The following is a 19,558-nucleotide window of genomic DNA, read 5'->3' as shown; positions in this document are numbered from 1 at the left end:
TCAGATTAGATACTTGCCACTGTTGCATAATTAGCACATACATTTTTATTTTTTTCAGTACTAAATGATCAATTCTTCTTTTTTGCACTAAAGATAGAGAATGGTGCATTTAAAATACATAGTCGTTTAATCTGTACTTTTCTCTCCCCGGAGTTCACCAATATCTTACCTTCTCGACGGTCATTTCGAAGAATACGCACTTTCTCTATTTTCCCCAAGAGAGCACCATCCTCAGCTGCAAGACAATAATTAAATGAATGATTAACCCCATGTTGATATAACTATTTTAAATATCATGGCAAAAAAGATACAAGAAATTCAAGTTTGTAAATATTTACATTAATCTTAATTTATTTGTGAACTATGAACACCATGGCTAAGGCATTCAGGGAGGCAATGTAGCTACATTCTTAAAAGATCTCTGCCATCGTACGCTGCACCTTTCTAGAGGACTTTGCCGACATAGCTATAAAATCAGCACAGCAATAGCAAGAGAGATGCTGTCATGTAGATAAGTCCCAACTTTTAACCAAAAGTTATGTTTCACTGTTCATATACTTTATTCAGGTTGGACATCATATTAGCTAAAAGTTTCTATTCTTTAGTTTTATTAATAGCAGTAAGACTTTTTCTTTTTTTTTCTTATCTTAAATGATTGTTAGTGTCAGAATCCATTTATACCAGTAATACAAAATATTTGGTACAAATATCAGTCATTTATAATAAAAGCCTGTTAAAGGAGTATGGCAAGTCCTTTTTCTCTGGAGTGTATTGGACTCTAACTTAACAATTCAAAGTCCCATACTTCAGGCTCTACAATTGTACTTACGATCATTGCTGTAGTCATCCACTAATATAATTTCCTTGATAAGGTGCGATGGACTTTTTTTAAGAACACTGCAATAAAAGGAAACCAATACTAATCAGTGTTCACTTTCCATGTCACAGTCATTTGCAATACATAGGGGTTTTCAGGGCAACAGAGTACATCTCTTTGGTATACCTGACAACTGTTCGAAGTAAAGCAGATCTTGCCTCATTATGAAAGGTGATCACTACACTAGTGGCTGGCAAGTCTATCCGCCACTGCTTCCGTTGACACCTGAAGACAAAAAAACCCTTTAAATTAAGGCAGTACTCCCACATAGTACTCGTAGTAAATGATCCCCATCACAAAGCTGTCACCCATAAGGTTATTATATGTTACTACAATTTTTCTGCTTCAGAAGCATGAAATAGTTAGCTCTGTGAGGGAATGCTAGAATAAAAATTTCCTCTTTCTGCCAAATCTGGTTGATGCAGTGGTACATACTACCAGGCATTATAACTACCACATGAGTGAGGTAGCAAATGGATACGTTCAGAAAAAAATGACGGTCTATCAATGGTGAAGTGGTATCTATACACTAGATACTGGCACACCAGACTGCATTATAGTTAACTAATATTAGAATGCTTAGCTGCTAGCCATATTCAAGCTCTCGCTAAACCTCTCCAAACTGTGACAACAGGGTTCCACTTTGCTGAGCTACCAGCTAATAGTAACACTTTGAAATTCAAAGTACTGTGCAAGTGTCTTAACAGACTAATTTATTGAGACAAGCAAGGTTCTTTGAGTAGATGTGATATCTGTTTGAAGATCTTGGTCTAATAAAAGATACCACATCTACTCAAAGAACTTTGCCTGCCTATGACTTTAGACCAACACTGCAGCAACCAAAAACCCAGCAATTTATTGAGAAACATTTGAAACAATAGGATTAATTGAGTCAGTCACGCACTTGCCCTTCTTTTGATCTCTTGAATTTTTGGGGATGAACACGAAGTGTCTGATGCATTCTAACCTAGGGATGTGCATTATAGGTATATATCCAATCTAGCATGTTTGTAATTATGGATCTTTTTAGTGTACTCTGCACACCAGCAACTAGCAAGGAGTTAACCAACTGTTCAGCAGCTAGCAAAACAAAAGTTAGATCTTTCTTTTTATTGGACAGGTTTCAGTTGTTGCTTGAATTTAACCACGAAGTTAAATGTCAGAATTACTATTTTTATTGCCTCATCATTTTAGCATATCATAAAGGAAAGAGTTGGAAGTAAAGCTGCCATACTGCCAGCATGATTCTGTGGCAGAGGAGATGGCCACAGATGTTTTTCCGACCATTCCTCTTTCTCCCCACAAGTTGGCACCTGGGGCAGATGCCCTGGTTTCCCTGTCTAGTTATGCGACTGGTTCAATGGGTAAAATGGAAATACTGCCTGATCATGCAAGTGAATAGTTAAGAATTAATTCTGTAAAAAATTACTCAAGAAGCTGAAAATAACCTTTTCAGGTTATTGTTTGTAGCATCTACATGTTAAAATGTTATGCTTTAACAAAAGAGCCCCACAGATATTAAGGCACTTTTTAGGTTAGAGAAAAGTTAAAATGTTATTGCTAGGAGATAAATAAAAAAGAAGCTGTTGCCACAGAAATATTCCGAGGCCAGTAAATAATGGAAAAAGTAAAGCTTTATTTGGACTAAAATCCTCCTTTGTCCTTTAAAACGCTTGCTCCCTCAAATGGATACACATTTTACAATCCTGACTGTAGTACTTATATTGCAAACCCAGATTAATGAGAGCAACTAGCAATACATTAAAAAAGAAAAAAACGAAGTACACTAGCTACTCTTAACAACTAAACAAAGAAAAGCGCCCACTAGTGACCTATGTGACATTATTACTTAAATTATAAGATATTAGAAATTAAAAAAAATAAAAACTTTCTTTCGACTTCAATGGAATGGAAATTTAAAAAGCACTTCATAATCGTTACAGCTAATGAAGTATACTTTTACAAACCCAATTATAGGCAGATGAATAAATCTCTCTAAAAAGGTCAAACTGAAATCAATCATTTTTTTGGTTTGGATCAGTGCCTGCTCAGCCTCCCACTCATAACATATATTTGTAGGTTAACACTGTGGCCTTGCTCTCAGGTACTAGCCTGCAAAACCATATTTATAGATCCAAAATTCAGAATCTGAAAAGCAAAAGCAGCAGTGCCCTGATGTTCAGTTGATTAAAACACTAGCTAATCCTTCCAAACAGTGATAGTGGTAGAATATTCTCTCTAAATCAACTCATTTTTCATCTACTCTAATGGTCCAAATTTAATCTAGGGGATTTAAATCTGAATAGAACAAAATCCCATGATACTTAAATCCTGCAGGACTGCATGACATTAAGCTGCTTAAAAATCTCATTGACAGATTTGAAAAACACTGTTAACAAGTGCGTATTTATTCCCCTTCAAAATTAACAGAGATAGAGAAAGCCTTACATACCACCAGGCCTCTTATAATGCAAAACACAGGACAAAGGCCTCTTATAAGGCAATACACCGGACAAAAGGTCTTAACAATATTTCTCATCAGCATATAATAGTGTATGGGGCCCCATCTAACTCTCACCATTGCGTTTGAAGATCTCTAGTTAAATATTAGAGGCATAACCTTCATAGTGGGTAGCCTGGACTAGCTGCACCATTACCTAACTAAAGCTCAACATCTCAGACCTAAATCATTGCTAAAAATACACAGTAAAATTCATTTTTGGTTAAAAAAAAAAAAATGTTGGATTCTTATTTAAAATTTTAAGTCAAGGTGTTGGCTTGGATTATTACCTTCTGTATCCAAGAACAGAGTTCACAGGATCAGAGGAAAGTAGGGCTAGTACAGACCTCCCAAGGTCAGCTAGTTCAGCCGCCTGCTTCACACAGGATTGTCCCAGACTAGATTATCCCAGCCAAGTGTCCGTCCAACCGGCTGCTAAAGTTCCCAGAAACGGGGATTCCACAACTTCTCTAGGTAGCCTGGTGCAGTGCTTGACTGATCACCCTTATAGCCAGAACACTTCTCATAAAGCAGCAACCTAAACCTCTGCTGCTGCACATTGAGACCGTCGCTTCTAATCCTGGTCTCCTACACTACAAAAAAATCCCACCTTCCATTTTCTCTGCAGGTATTTGAAGACTCTTATCAAATTCCCCTGTCTTTTCTTCCCTGGACTAAGTAACCCTTAGCCCCCATCTGTATATGTTCGTACAGCTGTTGCACCCTAAATGCAGGATTTTGCTCTTGTCCTTGTCGCATCTCATCCTGCTGATTGCAGATCATTTCTCTGGTCATTCAAGTCATTCTGGATTCTAGCCCTGTTCTGCAGAGTGTCTGCAACTCCATCCAACTTGGTATAATTTGTAAATTTGCTAAGCATGCACTCAATCCCATCATCCAAATCATTCACGGAGACATTGAACAATATCAGACCCAGGATGGACTCCCAAGGACCCCCACTTAATATTTCCTGCCACTAGATATTGAGCCATTGATGACTACTTACTGAGCACAACGACCCAACCAGTTATGTATCCACCTTGCAATACTTTAGTCTAGCCCATATTTCCTAATCATGTTAATGAGAATATCAAAGTCTTGCTAAAGTCAAATACTGTATTCACTCAAGTACAAGGCGAGATTCTCCACAGGGGAAGCCCCTCAGCTTAAGGTTTGTGCACAAAGTGGGGGAGGGGGAAGGCAAGGGGCTGCTCAGGATCTGACTCTGGCCCTCAGCCAGAGTCACACCCACAGCAGCTTCCTGCCCCTCCTGCGCTTACTCTTTGCAGCTTGTCCCCCTGCACCCACACCACCTTTCCTCCAGCTTACAGTGAGCAGCAGCTCAGCTCTGGCTCATGTTAAGCTCCCTCCTGGGCATGGAGCACATGGAAATTCTGCCCCCTGCCCAGCTAATCATCACCACAAACACTAGCCAGGCAGGGGCCATGCTGCATTCAGCAGTGCCAACACTGCTGCATGGCTGGCAGGAGCTGTGCTTCTGCTTGCTGTGCTCCATGTACCTGAGCAGTGTCTGACAGTAAGGGCACGGTGGGAGGGGAAAACAGACAGAGGCTGTAGGGGAGCTGGGGTTGTGGGGTGGAAGGTGGGCAGAAAGGCAGCAAGGGGAACAGAGGACAAGGGGGCCACCTAACTCCCCTTGCCCCAGCCACCGGTTTTCCTTCTGTAGTAGTGGGCAGGGGAGAAAATATAAAGACAACCCTACAATAATTAGATTCTATACCTGGAAAATTTTAACAAATTTATAAATTTTCCATATACAGAATCCAATTACTGGGGAGTCATCTTAAACTCCGGGACAACTTAGATTCAAGTAAGTATAGCATATCACATCCATAGCTTTAACCCATCCACAGAGCCTGTCACCTTATCATAGAAGGAAATCAGGTTGGTAAGGCATAACTCGAACTCGATGGGCACGTCCAGACGATCGCACACGTGCCACTTGCCCCATCTCAAACCCCTTTGAGGTGGGACAAGAGGCATGTGTGGGAACAAACCTGCAGCATGGAGAGAAAATTAGACCCCTGGACATGGGGTAAAAAAAACTGCTCCACAGAGGAGTGGAGCAAGGCATGGTCTGGGACTGTGCTAGGGAATTAGTCCTCCAAAAGAGATGCTCTGGTTGACACAAGAGTCTCTTTCATTCTCCTGCTGCCTTGGCCCCTGGTGTGTGCGTGTGTGCGCATGCATGCAGTCTTTTGTTTAAATTGTGGAAAAACATGGATTTTGGGGTATTTTTAAAAATGAGTTTGGGATGCTGCTGCAGCAGTCCAGCTTGCACAAGAGGTAGTGTTCCCAGGTACCAATTGGCCAGGCCCCAGAAGCTCCTGAGAGCGAGTAGCTCTGAGGTGCTTGCCAGGCCAGCTTTTTGTATGGATGGGGCCAGGATGGGGCAGCTTTTTATACTGCTGGAGACAGCACAGGTGCTGGCCCTGGGCTCTAGCTCTCCCTGGCCGCAGATCCAGGATGAGCCAGGCAGGGTTATTTTGCCTCAGGTGGCACAATTTGCTCCACAACAAAGTACACGCACTGAGGCAAAAAGCCCCGGCTCAAATGTGCACCACTTCTATTTGAGCTGCTGCAAGCCCACGTGCTTGCATGTGCGGACACATCCAATGAATCCGTGTTGGTTGTTCCTGATCACCTTGCTTTCTCACTAGTTCCAAACCAAGGAATTCAATACAGGCTTTCTCTGCATCATCAGTAATAAGACTGCCTTCTGTATTCTGTAAGAGACCTATGGTTTTTCTGTTCTTCTTACTTTTGATATACCTGTAGAATCTATTCTATTGCCTTATGTCCCTTACCAGTTGAGTCTGAAATTATGCCTGAGTTAATGACATGCATCTACATGCTGCAAGAGAAATATTTATTACATAGGAAAACAAGTAGTAAGAGCAAGTGCTAATGCTATGAAGGCTTTTCACTCTCCTCTTCCCCCATAAAGGCCTCCCCTCTACTCTAGATAAGTGTAATTTCACTACCCCATTAAATGACCAGCACACCTCCAACATGCCATGCAGCCATGTAAGCACAAGGGGTTGTAATGTTGCACAAACTCTCAGAGCATAGCAGATTGCACTGGCCCTGTTAAAGTTCAATTACAGTCATGGTGTGTGTACTAGGTCTACCTGTCAAGACATGAACTATCATATTTTACTTTTGTCACTCTGAAGTAAAAGGGTGTAACGCTTTATGATTCATAGTAAAGAGAACATTAATGGTTAGTACAAAAAGGGCAATACAGTGCCTCTCTGCCTATTGCTGCAAAGCAGAGTTAAATTTGTTCTATGATGTACTTTGTCATGTCATTTAAACATCTAGACAGGATTCAGCCACAACAATAACCAAACCTTGCACCACAAAGTTGCATTGTTTTCTACCAGTGCATTTATTGACTTGATTGGGTAAGCCCAGAATGGGCATATGGTTATCATCTGTAGCACCAACAAAATTCAAGTAGACAAGCTGTTTAAATCCCTGCACAAGCCTGATCTTCACCGGCAGTTGCTGGACTACTTGAACGATGCTCAGTCTTTCTGATTACTCAACTATTTACTTAAGCACAGGGACCACTGCAATTTGCATGGGAAGTGTGGTGGCTCCTTTAATCTTGGAGTTTGCTCTGCATGCCCCCCTGCTGCTGATAGACAGAGGGGTTCCGCTGGCTCTGGCACTTGCTCCCGATGGTTGGGAAGAGAAAGCTGGTGTTTCAAATGTGCCTTAGTTTTTGCCTCATTTACAGTCAGCAGAAAGTGGGGCTGCCAGGGCCCCTCCACCAGTCAGAAACCATAGCATATTCAAAATTGTGATTTTCACCTCCCCACTGATCAGCAGGATCCCTCCGCCAATCACTGGCTGGTGAAATCCAACATAAAATTTTTAGCCCGTAACTTGCGGAATCAACCTCAGACATTAAGAGTGCAGACAGAAGTGCAGCTCCCTGCTGTAGCGGAAAAGGCTTTGCCAGAAGTGTTTTGAGTTACAAGGATCCCTTGGAACAAACAGAATTTCACTGGTGGTTCCAAGGGGAAAAGGAATCTAGCTGCTAGCTGCAGCCAGTTTCCCCTAGCAATGGCTCCTCTTTCCCAGCCTGTCCCCATTTCAGAATGGGAGAATAGAAAGGGAGGACAGGGAGCTTATTCTAGGGCAGTGGCCCCCAACATTTTTAAGTAGGAGACCACTTTCTGAATTAAAAAGCAACCCAAGATCTACCATGCACCCCCCACCTCTACCCCCAGCAAATCAGTCTGTAGGGAAGGAAGGGGGGGCAGATCAAGGCAGAGGGAGAAAAGAATTATTTGGGGGCACACCCTCCCCAGCACGTAAGTCTGTGGGGAAAGAAAAGTGGGGAGGGGAAAGGGCCTTGGTGGGGGGTAGATTGAGGTCCCAGGGGTGAGGGAGGGAGTGGGCCACAGACAGGAGCAGAGGCTAGGGGAAGTGGGGCCCCAGCTGAGAATCTGCTTGTCCCACCACCCAGCCCGACTGGGGCCCCACTCCCTCCAGTCCCTACTCTTGTCTGTGCACTGCTCCCACCCTCACTACTGGGGCCTTGACCTGCCCACCCCCACCCACATTGGTGAGGGAGGGAGTGGGGCTGGGGCAGGGTGCAGGACATAGCCACAAGCGGATCATCCAGGGGGGCGCATGCCCCCTGATCTGCATGCTGGCTGCTACTGCAGGCTTGGGCTGGGCGGCAGTGGTGTTGGGAGCAGGGCTATTGGGGGGGGGGGGGGTTGCAGCCACCCAAAAGTTTGTTGTAGCCTCCTAACCCACTACCACCTCCCCAAGGGCAGCACAGCCCAGCCCAGCCCCGCCCCTGCTGGGAAGCCCCCAGCACAACCCCTCCCCTGCACCCACCCCTAAAGCCATGGAGGCTGTGTGCCCAGGATCTGTGCATGGGGGAGGGTGGGCCACTGCTGCAGGCAGTGCTGCGTGGCGCTCACGGTGGGCAATGGCAGTGCTAGGAGGGGAGGTTGGCAGGCTACAGCAAATGTTCAGGAGACCCCTCCCCTGTAAGACCACTCCCAGCGCAGCCACCTAGCCCATCACCCCCACCAGAAAGAGCCCAGTGCCATCCCAGCCCACAGCAGCAGCTGACCCAGCTGGTATGCAGATCTGGGACATACACCCTCCACACCCTGCATGCCCCGCCTCTCCTCATTTCCCCCCCCAGCCAAGCTGCTCATGGCTCAGTCCTGCTCCCCACCCCAGCTGTACAGGGCCTGCCCCAGTCAGTCAGTGTGTGGAGCTCAATTGCAAAGGGTGAAGTTATGGCAAATTTTGAGTATTTTTTCCAATTTCTCTCAACAAAGCATAGCAAGTATGCTAGCCAAATCCACAGAACACCCCAATTCAGAAATACCCAAGACAAAGTTGATGGCTTTAACACTGCTCTTTTAAAAAAATAATTATAAAATTGTCTAAACAGAAACAGGAATAGATTTTTCACACCAAGGCTATGGACAGGTGTTCATTGCTACTGCTGAAAATTTCTGGGAAATTCTTCCCAAAAAAAGAGTAAAGGTATTCCAGCCTGCAGAAACCTCCCTCTCCCCCCTGACCCTCATACCTTCCCCAGCCCGAGGTGATCATTGGAGGATCTGAGCTGTTGGGAAATGCCTCTGTACCTTCTCCAGATGCAGGTACCTCTGGGGAAGGTGCAAGGAAAGCTGCAGCTGTACTCCTTCCATGACATGAGGTGTTGAGTTGCTGCTGCTCTCCCAGCCTTCCTTAGAGCAGGTCTCCCCCAGAGTCAACAGTACATGTAATCATTCTAGCAAGAGAAACTCACACAAGGGGGATCTTTCAGGTATCAAAGTGGAAGAACTTCCTTAGGAATGGGACATGTTTTCTTCACAGGAAACTGAATGCTGGTACACTGGCAATATCAACTGGGAGAGTCATGATTCTCCCAGTAGAAACACAGTATCTGCATGTGGCCAAAGGATACTTCACAAGTGAAATAAAAAGACCATCTACAAAAGCTGTTCAATATTAAGAGGGCAAGTTAATCTCTTTAGCATTCCAAGCTTTCCAGGCAGCAAGTAAACTAAATAATGAACTTTTCCAGTCTCCAGGCTGCTTAGTATTATATTATGCAAGATTTCCTACTATTCAGTCTAGACTACCACATATACAACATTAAGCCTCTTGGCAATACTATAATACAAAGGCTTAAAATTATGATAATAATAATAATAGGCTTTTAATGACTATTCAATTTTATACAGTGCCATTCATGAGGAAGTCCAGTTTTCTGTACAGCTGCTAATTACATGCAGCTAAAGAGAACAAAAAGTGACACCAGCATCTTCCGTCTTCCCCCTGCTGCCTCTCCCCCAGATGCTCTATCTATAAAACACTGCCATGTATACCTATCCTGACACCTCATTTCATTATTTACCTAATTCTTTATGGGTGGTTAGATTTATGTTAACATTTTGGCATTAATTATGCTTATTCTTCCACAGGTATAGATAAGCCAGACATTTTCTCCTGTCATTTCCATTAAGTAAACTACAGAAGACTTTGTGAGGTCCTTGTGAATGACTGATGCTTTGTTTAGTAATTTCTACAATTCTTGCTTAAAACTGTTTAAAAATAAAAGCTTTTGGTAGTCTGCAAATCTTATACCAAAATGAGATTACTTCCTCTTCACAGTGTGTTACACATGCCTGTGACTTCTATGAAACTATAAAAAGGGCCTTTTTGGTTTAAATATAGGGACCTGCACAGTGGTAAGAACAGCTGTATTAGTCCATGTTGATAATACCAAAGGAGAAATCCATTCAGCCCATAATCCTGAATATCCTTCCTTCCCTTAAAAAGGCAGTCAGTTATAAAAATGATTTTTAAGACTTTCATTTTGATGCACAGAAAGTATATCATAGAAATTTCAGCATGCAACCTTCCTCCAATTTCCCTCTTCTGACTTTTTAGAAAGGAGGTTTTAATGTATTATTGATTAGATGTTCTTTGAATTGGCAAGAAAGTAATTTGTCCCTTTTCAAGATCTTTGACACTCAGAGACAGACTTTCAACTTCATCCAAGAATTAAGAGCAAGCAGTGCCTTGGGAATCTACCAATAAAATACTGGCTTTAAAAATTTGTTTATCTTGCTTCTATTACATTCAGATGCAGATGCAGTTAAGTAGTCATGTGGCACTTGGGAAGAGTATAGTGCAAGATGGGTGCTCCTACTTAGAGCTTGGAGAACTGTCAGCAACTGGGCAAACTTCTTCCAACACAAACTGTATTCATTAGTAAAGCTCATCTATAAACAATATAGTATAGTTCACTGCCTTGCTAGACTGTTTTTCCACTGAACTTATAACTGTGGCCACGTACAGGCATTCAATTGCTCTTGGAAGGAGTCACTGCTTTCCCAGATGAAACCATAATTGTGTACAAATAGTTAGGATTCCCCCACCCAGGAAAAAAGTCTGTTCCAGGAGAAAAATAACCCAAGAACAATCAGGGTTACATTTCTCCCAGTAAAGTTTCTCCTAAGACAGTGAATGTCTGCACGTGTTCCCTTCTGAGAGAAGTCACAGAACAGTCCTCCAAAATCTCAGGATGCTTGGCTCCTTCTCATCCCCCTACCAAGGAGAGTGTGTGTTGCTTGCTGGACTCTACTGCTGCAGCCAAGCAGGGACCAGAAAATACCCCCTTCAATCTTCCAGAATGCTGTAGAAACACGTGGGCTGACCCCAAGCAGTCTGGGTCAGTCAATCAAGGCTACCCTGTGCACTGCTGCCAACTGTCTCCATACAGACTGAGCCTATAGAGTATGCCAAGATATATGCATACAGGCCCCTGATTCTGCACAGCATTAGCACTGCAAGTTCAGCATTCAAATGCCTGTTCCGGGATCTCCAGGTAAGTTTTTCTACCAGGAAATAAAGCCTGGGAGAATTCGCCCAGATCATACGAATGTGTGTACATGGCCTAAGTCAGATGACCTCTGCACTATGTTTATTGCCTCTCTAAAAACAGACATTTAAGTTCTGATTTCACCCCGCACAACAGAACTTGGATGTCCAAAAAATGGATTTACTCAAAGGCTGGAAAGGCTATTTTAATCTCATAGGATCAACAGGGGAAAAATATCTAAAACATGAAAAATTTAAATCAAATCTTTCGTGACGAAATGGAAATATGACAAACTGGGGGCTATGACAACAAATATCAAGCCCACCTTCTCTCAGAAGTAGACTCTTTGATCACACTGGTAAAAATTACAGGAACAACATCTCAAGTTAAACCTTCTCCCTTTTAGTAAATCTTCAAAATAAATGTAAAAAGTAACATTTCTGACGTGGCTCAAAACTTTCAAGATGAAATCTGAAAAAGATTCTGCAACATTAACAGTCTCCAAACAGAGAAATAAAGGACTAAAGGGATTTGGTATCAGTCTACAAAAATTCCTAGCTGTATATTACTAGCATGACAGATACAATGATGAAACTTATTTGCCAAAGTGAAAGTCTGCAGTTAGCAGAGAAGACAAAATCTGGGCAACAAATATGGTTGCAGAAACAAACAAATCCAGACAGCAGCAAGATGTCAAAAGTCACTGGCTCCACGAGACTTTGTTAGCTACCCAAAAAGATCTTGGAAGTAATAATGAAGCCCTGAAGAACAGACCGAGTCAGAAAATTACCAAACTATTCATTGGCTGGACCAGTCATGATATAAACCAACATCCAAATCCAGTGTTGGATGTCCTTAGAAGTCCATCGAAATCCTGAAGCTTCTTCATGACCAGATGACTGTGACCATTGTTTGCAGTGGATCAGAGACAGCTCCATCTGTCATCCAAATTGGGATCAAGAAAGGATGCATCATCACCCTAATTCTGTTCTCCATTTTTGACAGGCATTCTTGGTTCTCGTGAAGGACCTCCTTCTTTCTGGAATTGACGCTAAACACCAAATGGATGGAGGGCTCATAGTTTCATAGTTGGTAAGGTCAGAAGGGACCCAGGCAGATCATCTACTCCGACCCCCTGCCATGGGCTGGAAAGGATGCTGGGGTCAAATGACCCCGGATAGGTGGCCGTTTAGCCTCCTTTTGAAGACCCCCATGGTAGGAGCAAGTACCACTTCCCTTGGAAGCTGGTTCCAGCTCCTAGCCGCCCTGACAGTAAAGTAGTGCCTGTTGATATCTAGCCTGAATCTACTCTCAGTCAACTTATGGCTGTTGTTCCTTGTTACCCCTGGTAGTGCTCAGGAAAACAGGGACTCTCCCATTGCCTGCTGGTCCCCTTTGGCAAGTTTATAGGCAGCCACCAGATCCCCTCTCAGCCTTCTTTTGTGGAGGTTCAGGTCCCATAGCCTCTCCTCATAGGGAATGCACTGCTGTCCCCTAATTGTGAGAGTGGCCCTCCTCTGGACCCTCTCAACCCAACACTCCTAAAGTGCGGCGACCAGAACTGGATGCAGTACTCCAACTGCGGCCTGACCAATGTCGCAGAGGGGGAGGATCACCTCCTTGAACCTGCTCATGATGCATCTGTGGATGCATGACAAGGTGCTGGTTCTTCCTGATCACGTCCCCACATTGGCGGCCCATGTTCATTTTGGAATCAATAAATAGTGATTCCAACATCCTTCTCTACCTCTGTGCTGATGAGAAGGGAGTTCCTCAGCCAGTAGGCATGCTGCTGGTTCTTCCTCCCCAGGTGCAGCACCTTGCACTGGTCAGTACTGAATCCCATCCTGTTCTCCTCCATCCACCCCCGTAACCTGTCTAGATCTAGTTGTAGCCTGTCCCTCTCTTTTAGCGTGCTCACTTCTCCCCACATCTTAGTGCCATCTGCAAACTTGAACAAGGTGCTTTTCACTCCTTTGTCCAAATTGCCAATGAAGATATTGAACAGTGTGGGCCCGAGGACCGAGCCCTGGGGAACCCCACTGCCCACATCTTTCCAGGTCAAAAATGACTCATCCACCACCACTCTCTGGGTACGGCCCTCCAGCCATTTTGCGACCCATCTAACAGCGTAGGCGTCAACACCGCAGACGCCTAGTTGTTTTTTTTAATGAGGCTGGGGTGAGAGACAGTGTCGAAGGCCTTCCTAAAGTCCAGGAAGACTACGTCCACCATGACACCTGCATACCAAGGCTTTTGTGACCTGGTCATAGAAGGCCACCAGGCTGGTCTGACAGGACCCGCCTCTAATGAACCTGTGTTGATTGTCCCTAAGCAAAAACTCCCCTGCTGGCCCCTGACAGATGTGCTCCTGGATAATTCTCTCAAAGAGCTTCCCCAGGACCAAGATAAACTAGGTCTGTTATAAACTAGTCAGGGGGGGATCAGCAGGCATTGGGGAAGTCACTGTTTCCCCGAGCACCGCCAGGAGTGACCAGGAATAACGGTCACAAGCTGGCAGAGGGTAGGTTTAGGTTAGATATCAGGAGGCGCTACTTCACAGTCTGGGCAGCTAGGGTCTGGAACCAGCTTCCAAGAGAAGTGGTGCAGGCTCCTACCCTGGGGGTGTTTAAGAGGAGGTTAGATGAACATCTAGCTGGGGTCATTTGACCCCAGTACTCTTTCCTGCCATGGCAGGGGGTCGGACTAGATGATCTGCTCAGGTCCCTTCCGACCCTACAAACTATGAAACTATGAAGACTAATGGGCCTATAGTTTCCTCCCTTTTTTGAAAATGAGGACCACATTGGCCCTTTTCCAGTCATCAGGTACCTCATCAGAGCACCATGAGTGCTTGTAAAGCGGTGTCATTTTCAGTCTGGCTCATTTTCATTTGAAGACCAAAGCATTCAAAACAACCATACTTCACCTTCAATATGCTGATGACTGTGCCATCCTTGCATGCACTCAGGAAAATCTCCAGATAACACCGGATCTCTTTGCAGAAACTTTTCAAACTTTAGTTTTCACGAGGTGAGAGAGGCCCAAATACTCTCTAGCCTGCCCCAGGCCACAAATGTGCGTGCTCCCCAAAATACGATAGAGGGAAAGACCTTGGAAGTAGTCAAGCACTTCACCTACCTCAGTAGCCACCTCTCTACTGAGTTAGCATTGATGAGGAGATCCAGTACAGGATCTGGTGTGCAAGTGCCTCCTTTGGGAAATTACTTTGGCATCTGTTTATTCATTGTAATCTCCACAAAGACACCAAGATCTAGGTCTACAATTCAATCGTCATCCCCACTTTCCTATATGGATGCGACTTGGGTGACCTACTGTCATCATCTCAAGAGCGTGGAGAAGTATCACCAACTATGCCTCCAGAAAATCCTCTGCATTAAATGGGAAGATTACCGCACAAAGGCCAGCTTCCTTGCTGAAGCCATGGTTACCAGCACCGAGTTGGTGATCCTCAAGCTGTGACTTCACTGGACCAGTTATTGTGTGCTGATGCCACAGTCTTGATTCCCAAAACACATGCTCTACTCTCAGTTACAGCCTGAGATCTGACAGTGGCCAGAAGATATGCTACGAGGACACTGATGACATACCTCAAGAAAACTGATGCAGACATCAAGAAGTGGGAAGAGCTGGCTGTCAGCTGACTCCAGTTGCACCAAACTCAACCAAGCAGCAGCCTGTTTTGAGGTAAAGCCCTCCAACAAGGAGAGAGGGTGGAGGAAGGAAAAGAAGAATCCCAGTCTACAGCCTACTGCCTTGGAAAAAGACCTGCAATTTCTGCAGACTGGTCTGTGATACAAGGATTGGACTCTTAAATCACCTCAAAACCCATGAATGAGCTGTGGTAGAGATCATCTCTGAATTGAGGGATTGCTGATAATGATAAAACCAACATTATGACATCTGTTGGCAGAACACAGCATTAGATAAGTAGAACTAATCCTACTGCAGCATCATTTGATCCATCTTTCAAACAGTCCCCCAAAAGAGCTTCTTCTGCTTTTTTACAGGTTGAGTTGAAATGTCAAATGGCATTCAATAATCAAAAAACTATCAGTGGAAAGCCAAGAAGTATCAAGCAAACTTTTCTAAAGACAGGCTTAATCTCAATATTGGGACAGATGGCCACTATATTGAAGGTAGCAGAGAAAGGTAAGTCGAATCAGATACACCAGCACTTGGATGACATATCACACAAATCCAGCCATGTAGGAGGGATGAAGAAGGGGGCATAGCTTGCACCCTCCCACCACATGGTGGGGGGGGGGGGTGTTGGTAGGCCCCTACTCAACTGCCACATGGGGCTTGGGAATCTGGCAGTAGTGGAAGGTGGCAGTACTTGAAATCAATGTTCCTCTCCCCCACCACCAAATTTCCTGACCTGTGGAAAGCCCCATGGGCCAGATGCCATGGCTTCGCAGGCCAGAAGTTGAGAACCTCCTGATACAGACAGTTGAGGACACTTCTTGATCCAAACAAACACTTACATTGGCTCATTTTGCAAATCACAGGATATTAAAATGATTAAGATTAAGTACAATTTGGAGGGAAATAAAAGGCAAAGCAATTCAAAGCTGGAACCATATGATCTTATCCTTCTTTCCTAACAGAAAGGGCAAATTGATGACGGGGGAATGGACAGGGAGGGCTATGCTGTTGAATACTTCAGTCCTAAAGCTGGAAATTGATCCACAAATCTGAAAGACTCCCAAAGCTGAAGGAAGTCTACACTGCAAAGGTTAGTTGACTCAGGGCAAGTGTGAAGTATGCAAAGCTCAAATCCTGTCCTGTCCATCTCAAAAAGTGCTACAGCTTTTCCATTTTGGATTATTCTGCCTGATTCATAGTAGGTCTTCTTCATGGCATGGTTAACCCATAATCTTTCCTTAACCTCTGCGATCCACACTGAGAAACCTGTGATCTGAGTTTGGAGGTGCTTTAAGACTACACTAGCTTATCCAGCTGGGAACATAAGTAAAAACTTGCCTGCTCTGTAGCAAGGATGAAGGCAAGACTCGTTTCAGTGTGGAACACCCTCCCAGCCATCTAACTTTTGCCCAAAGAACAGACGTTTTCTTCCATAAATGACTGGATTACTGGGCATCCTTTTAAGAACCATGGAACATGCCCCCCGTGTGAAGTGAGTGAGCAAGCAGACCTTTACTATGGCATGCACAACCAGACGTGGTCCTGTCCTGAGTGTCAAGCACCTGGGTGAACCATGCAGTGAAGACGCTGTTAGATGACATGTAGGGTGCAGGCAGACATAATACTTAAAATAGTTTAACTGCTCTTTTAACCACAAGGATCCAGATGTACAAGCCACATTTAGAGAGTCTTAAATCTCCTGGAGCATTTCAAAAGTATATATGGATTATCATGTATTATTTTGAAACAGTCCTTGAACTGGTTCAGCGTTATGCACACAAACCAAGTGTCTGTCTGGTCAGTCCTCCAGGTATCTCACACTACATTGGTCCTTACCTCTTCCCTCCCCGTAATGGACTACTCTGGTACACAGCCAGAGCTTTATTACCCAACTTTTATTGCTTGCACTTGACCCAGTCTGTGCCATCCCAGGCTGATTTGTATTGGGGATTGGTCAGGGCAGATGGGGCACCCCTGTTTGGGTTCCCAGGGTGCTGCCCAATGTTTTTGCACCTTTTAAACAACATTTTCCCCCAAGCTGCTTGTGCGTTTCATTCCATTAGTGGCAACTGACCACACTTGGGAGCATCCTGGGCTGATATCGCCTAGGGGTCAGGGGTAGCTAATGGGTAGGCAGGGTACCCCTGCTTCTATATTTGAAGGGTGTTACCCAAGGTCACTGCAACTTTTAAGTAGCATTCTTCCCCAAGCCACTGGTCAGTTTTATTCCATTCCTGACAACTGATTTGGAGACCTTGGGCAGAACCTAGAAGCAGGGGTATCCCCTCTATCTCCTGCCTCAGTCCCTACCTAGTCAGCCTATGATGCCCCAAAGTCTGGTTACAGTTACCACAAATGAAATTAAATTGATAAGCGGCTTGGGGGAAAAAGCTGTTTAAAAACTGAGGACTTTGCACACATCCCAGAATATCCAGCTACCCAGGAAACAAGAAGCAGGGGCCCAGGCACCCTCCAACCTGGCCATCCTTAGGGAAAGTCTTTTTAAGGGAGCCTCAGTAAGAGACCTTGTGCAGCCCCTGGGAAGGGAGAAACAGGGGTTCAGGTATCCCCCTAACTGGCCAACCCTTCATCCCCAAATCAGCCTGCAATGCACTGAACCCTTGTACACATTAGTGAGAAGAGGTATCAGAAAATTGCAACTGTGGGAACTGACATCTTTCGCTTGCTTGACATCCAGCTAATTAAGAGTTTCCTTGCCTGCTCAGAGAATATTAGGGAAACTGGGGCACAGGCCACTGGGAGGGATGGTGGACTTGGTATTCACTACAGGTCTCTGGTGGCAGTTTGACAGCACTGCAATGCCATGCCTAAAATGTGATTATTCTACTGAGAACTTCTGACAGTGGTATGTACAGGCACATCTACCAAGATGATTGGGAAGTGGTTCCCAATCAACCGGTAATAGTCTTTGAATACTACCAAGCTTTACATCTGTCCACACCTGCACACACTACAGACTACCTCTGGGACTTACAAGCACCAGCAAAAATGGAACCTGTAATTCAATACACCATTGAATACTTACCTGCCAAAAAGGTCAAAGTGCAAGGTAGAACTCAGCTGGTTAGATGAGAAACTTTCTGTTTTTGCCAGTTTTGGATAAGTCAAGCAAGGAACAGAAGAGTCAAATGCTACTCAAGAGGCACAGATTTGGGAGAACTATTCTAACTCAACTGCTGCTTAATTTGATACTTACTGATCATGCCTGGTATCAGGTATATTTCGGTCCATTCGTAGTTTGTCACTTTCTACTTGATTAAATTTATTCCGAGCATATGGGTCCTGACCAGATCGAACCATTGTTGCACTAACATAGGCATCTTGATCAAAATCTTGCCATCGAACTTTTCCTGAAGTGAAAGAAAAAACCTGAAGTTAAAATACAATTAACATAGATTTGAAACAGACTTTAGTTCTTAAATGCTGAAATCAAACTGTTTGCTTTAATGGTATAAAAAGTACATAACTTCCTAGTAGCTTATGCTGCAGAGTGATCTACTGTATGCTATCCAATGTATTGGTGCTGGACAAGAATTCAGGTATTCAGACTATAACTCCACTGCAGTATTTGCTAGACCATGCATCAACTCAAGTTAAAAATCTTAACCTAAGTTACCACATGTCCCAATTCACATCTTTAAAAGACAAAAATCTATAAAATTAAGTGGCTGATGATTTAAGCATATATGTATAGGCCAAGAAATGCTTAAAACTGTTTCAGTTTACACTTCAATTAACTTCACACAAATCATTCAGGTTTAATTTTGCATAGTAGCATCTTTTAAGAAAGAATCTGAATTTCTGTATTCCAGATGCCTGTTCCTTTGGCAGCAAGGGTAGAAGTAAGTTTTTATACGACAAAAGCATTATTTTAGTAAGACCTAGAAAATATTGCCAAAAGGTAGTGCTACTTGATCACTTTGTTATGGAGGACATGAAGTAGTTGAAACAATTTATACTGTTTAGGTTCCAAGCCAGTAGTTAAACTCTTTTCTTTAGTAATTGCATTAAACCATTCAACCATTGGTAACAGTTCTCTTCATCCAAAGAAAAGGACAGTGTTCTTCCTAACAGAAGGAGGTTATTTCAGAATACAATACTGAAGACTAAGCCTACATGACAAAAAGTTTCTCACCTCAGGAAAGAAAACACTCCATACAAGCAAGCACATACCTCTCCTGTCACCTCAGTGGGAAACCTAGTGCACCCTCCAGAGGTCTACCATATGGACATACGCAAACCTGACATTTTGATAATGGTTTGCCTTCTGGCAGCCAAGAGGAAATGCTCTATGAAAGGGTGTGCCTGAACTCCTAGGTAACCTACAAAAATTGCGATTTTGAGGATTTTTGTGAAATCTGGCATTGCCTGTGAAATCTGAGAGGAGGAAAAAAAAAAGGGAAAAAAAAAAAAAAGAAAAACACTTATGGAAAATAAAATGCTGGCTCCCCAGAGGAAGTCAGCAATCCTTAGGGCGCTGCAGCAGCCCACTAAAGCAGGAAAGAGAGGAGGGGAGGGCTGCCCACTTGAAGATGGCTGCAAGGGCTGCCTGTCATGTGGTCCCATCCCTCTGCCCCAATTGGCAATGAGGGGC

At 44.0% G+C, this 19,558-nt stretch overlaps 1 protein-coding gene across 1 annotated transcript in view; it reads right to left on the bottom strand.

The window, feature by feature from the left end:
• GALNT2 (polypeptide N-acetylgalactosaminyltransferase 2) overlaps positions 1 to 19,558 on the bottom strand; it is a 95,806-nt gene that overhangs the window by 51,123 nt on the left and 25,125 nt on the right. The window contains exons 3-6 of the mRNA XM_019548621.1: positions 18,161 to 18,314; positions 1,004 to 1,102; positions 830 to 897; positions 170 to 235 (exon numbers count right to left, since the gene is read on the bottom strand). Coding sequence (XP_019404166.1) covers positions 170 to 235; positions 830 to 897; positions 1,004 to 1,102; positions 18,161 to 18,314 — 387 coding nt within the window. The remainder of the gene's footprint in view (positions 1 to 169; positions 236 to 829; positions 898 to 1,003; positions 1,103 to 18,160; positions 18,315 to 19,558) is intronic.

The sequence above is a fragment of the Crocodylus porosus genome, unplaced genomic scaffold (genome assembly GCF_001723895.1).
Source record: "Crocodylus porosus isolate Cpor-Errol unplaced genomic scaffold, CroPor_comp1, whole genome shotgun sequence".
Taxonomy (NCBI): Eukaryota; Metazoa; Chordata; order Crocodylia; family Crocodylidae; genus Crocodylus; species Crocodylus porosus.
Note: the sequence above shows the minus strand (reverse complement) of the source record. Positions and strands in the feature narration are given on the sequence as shown.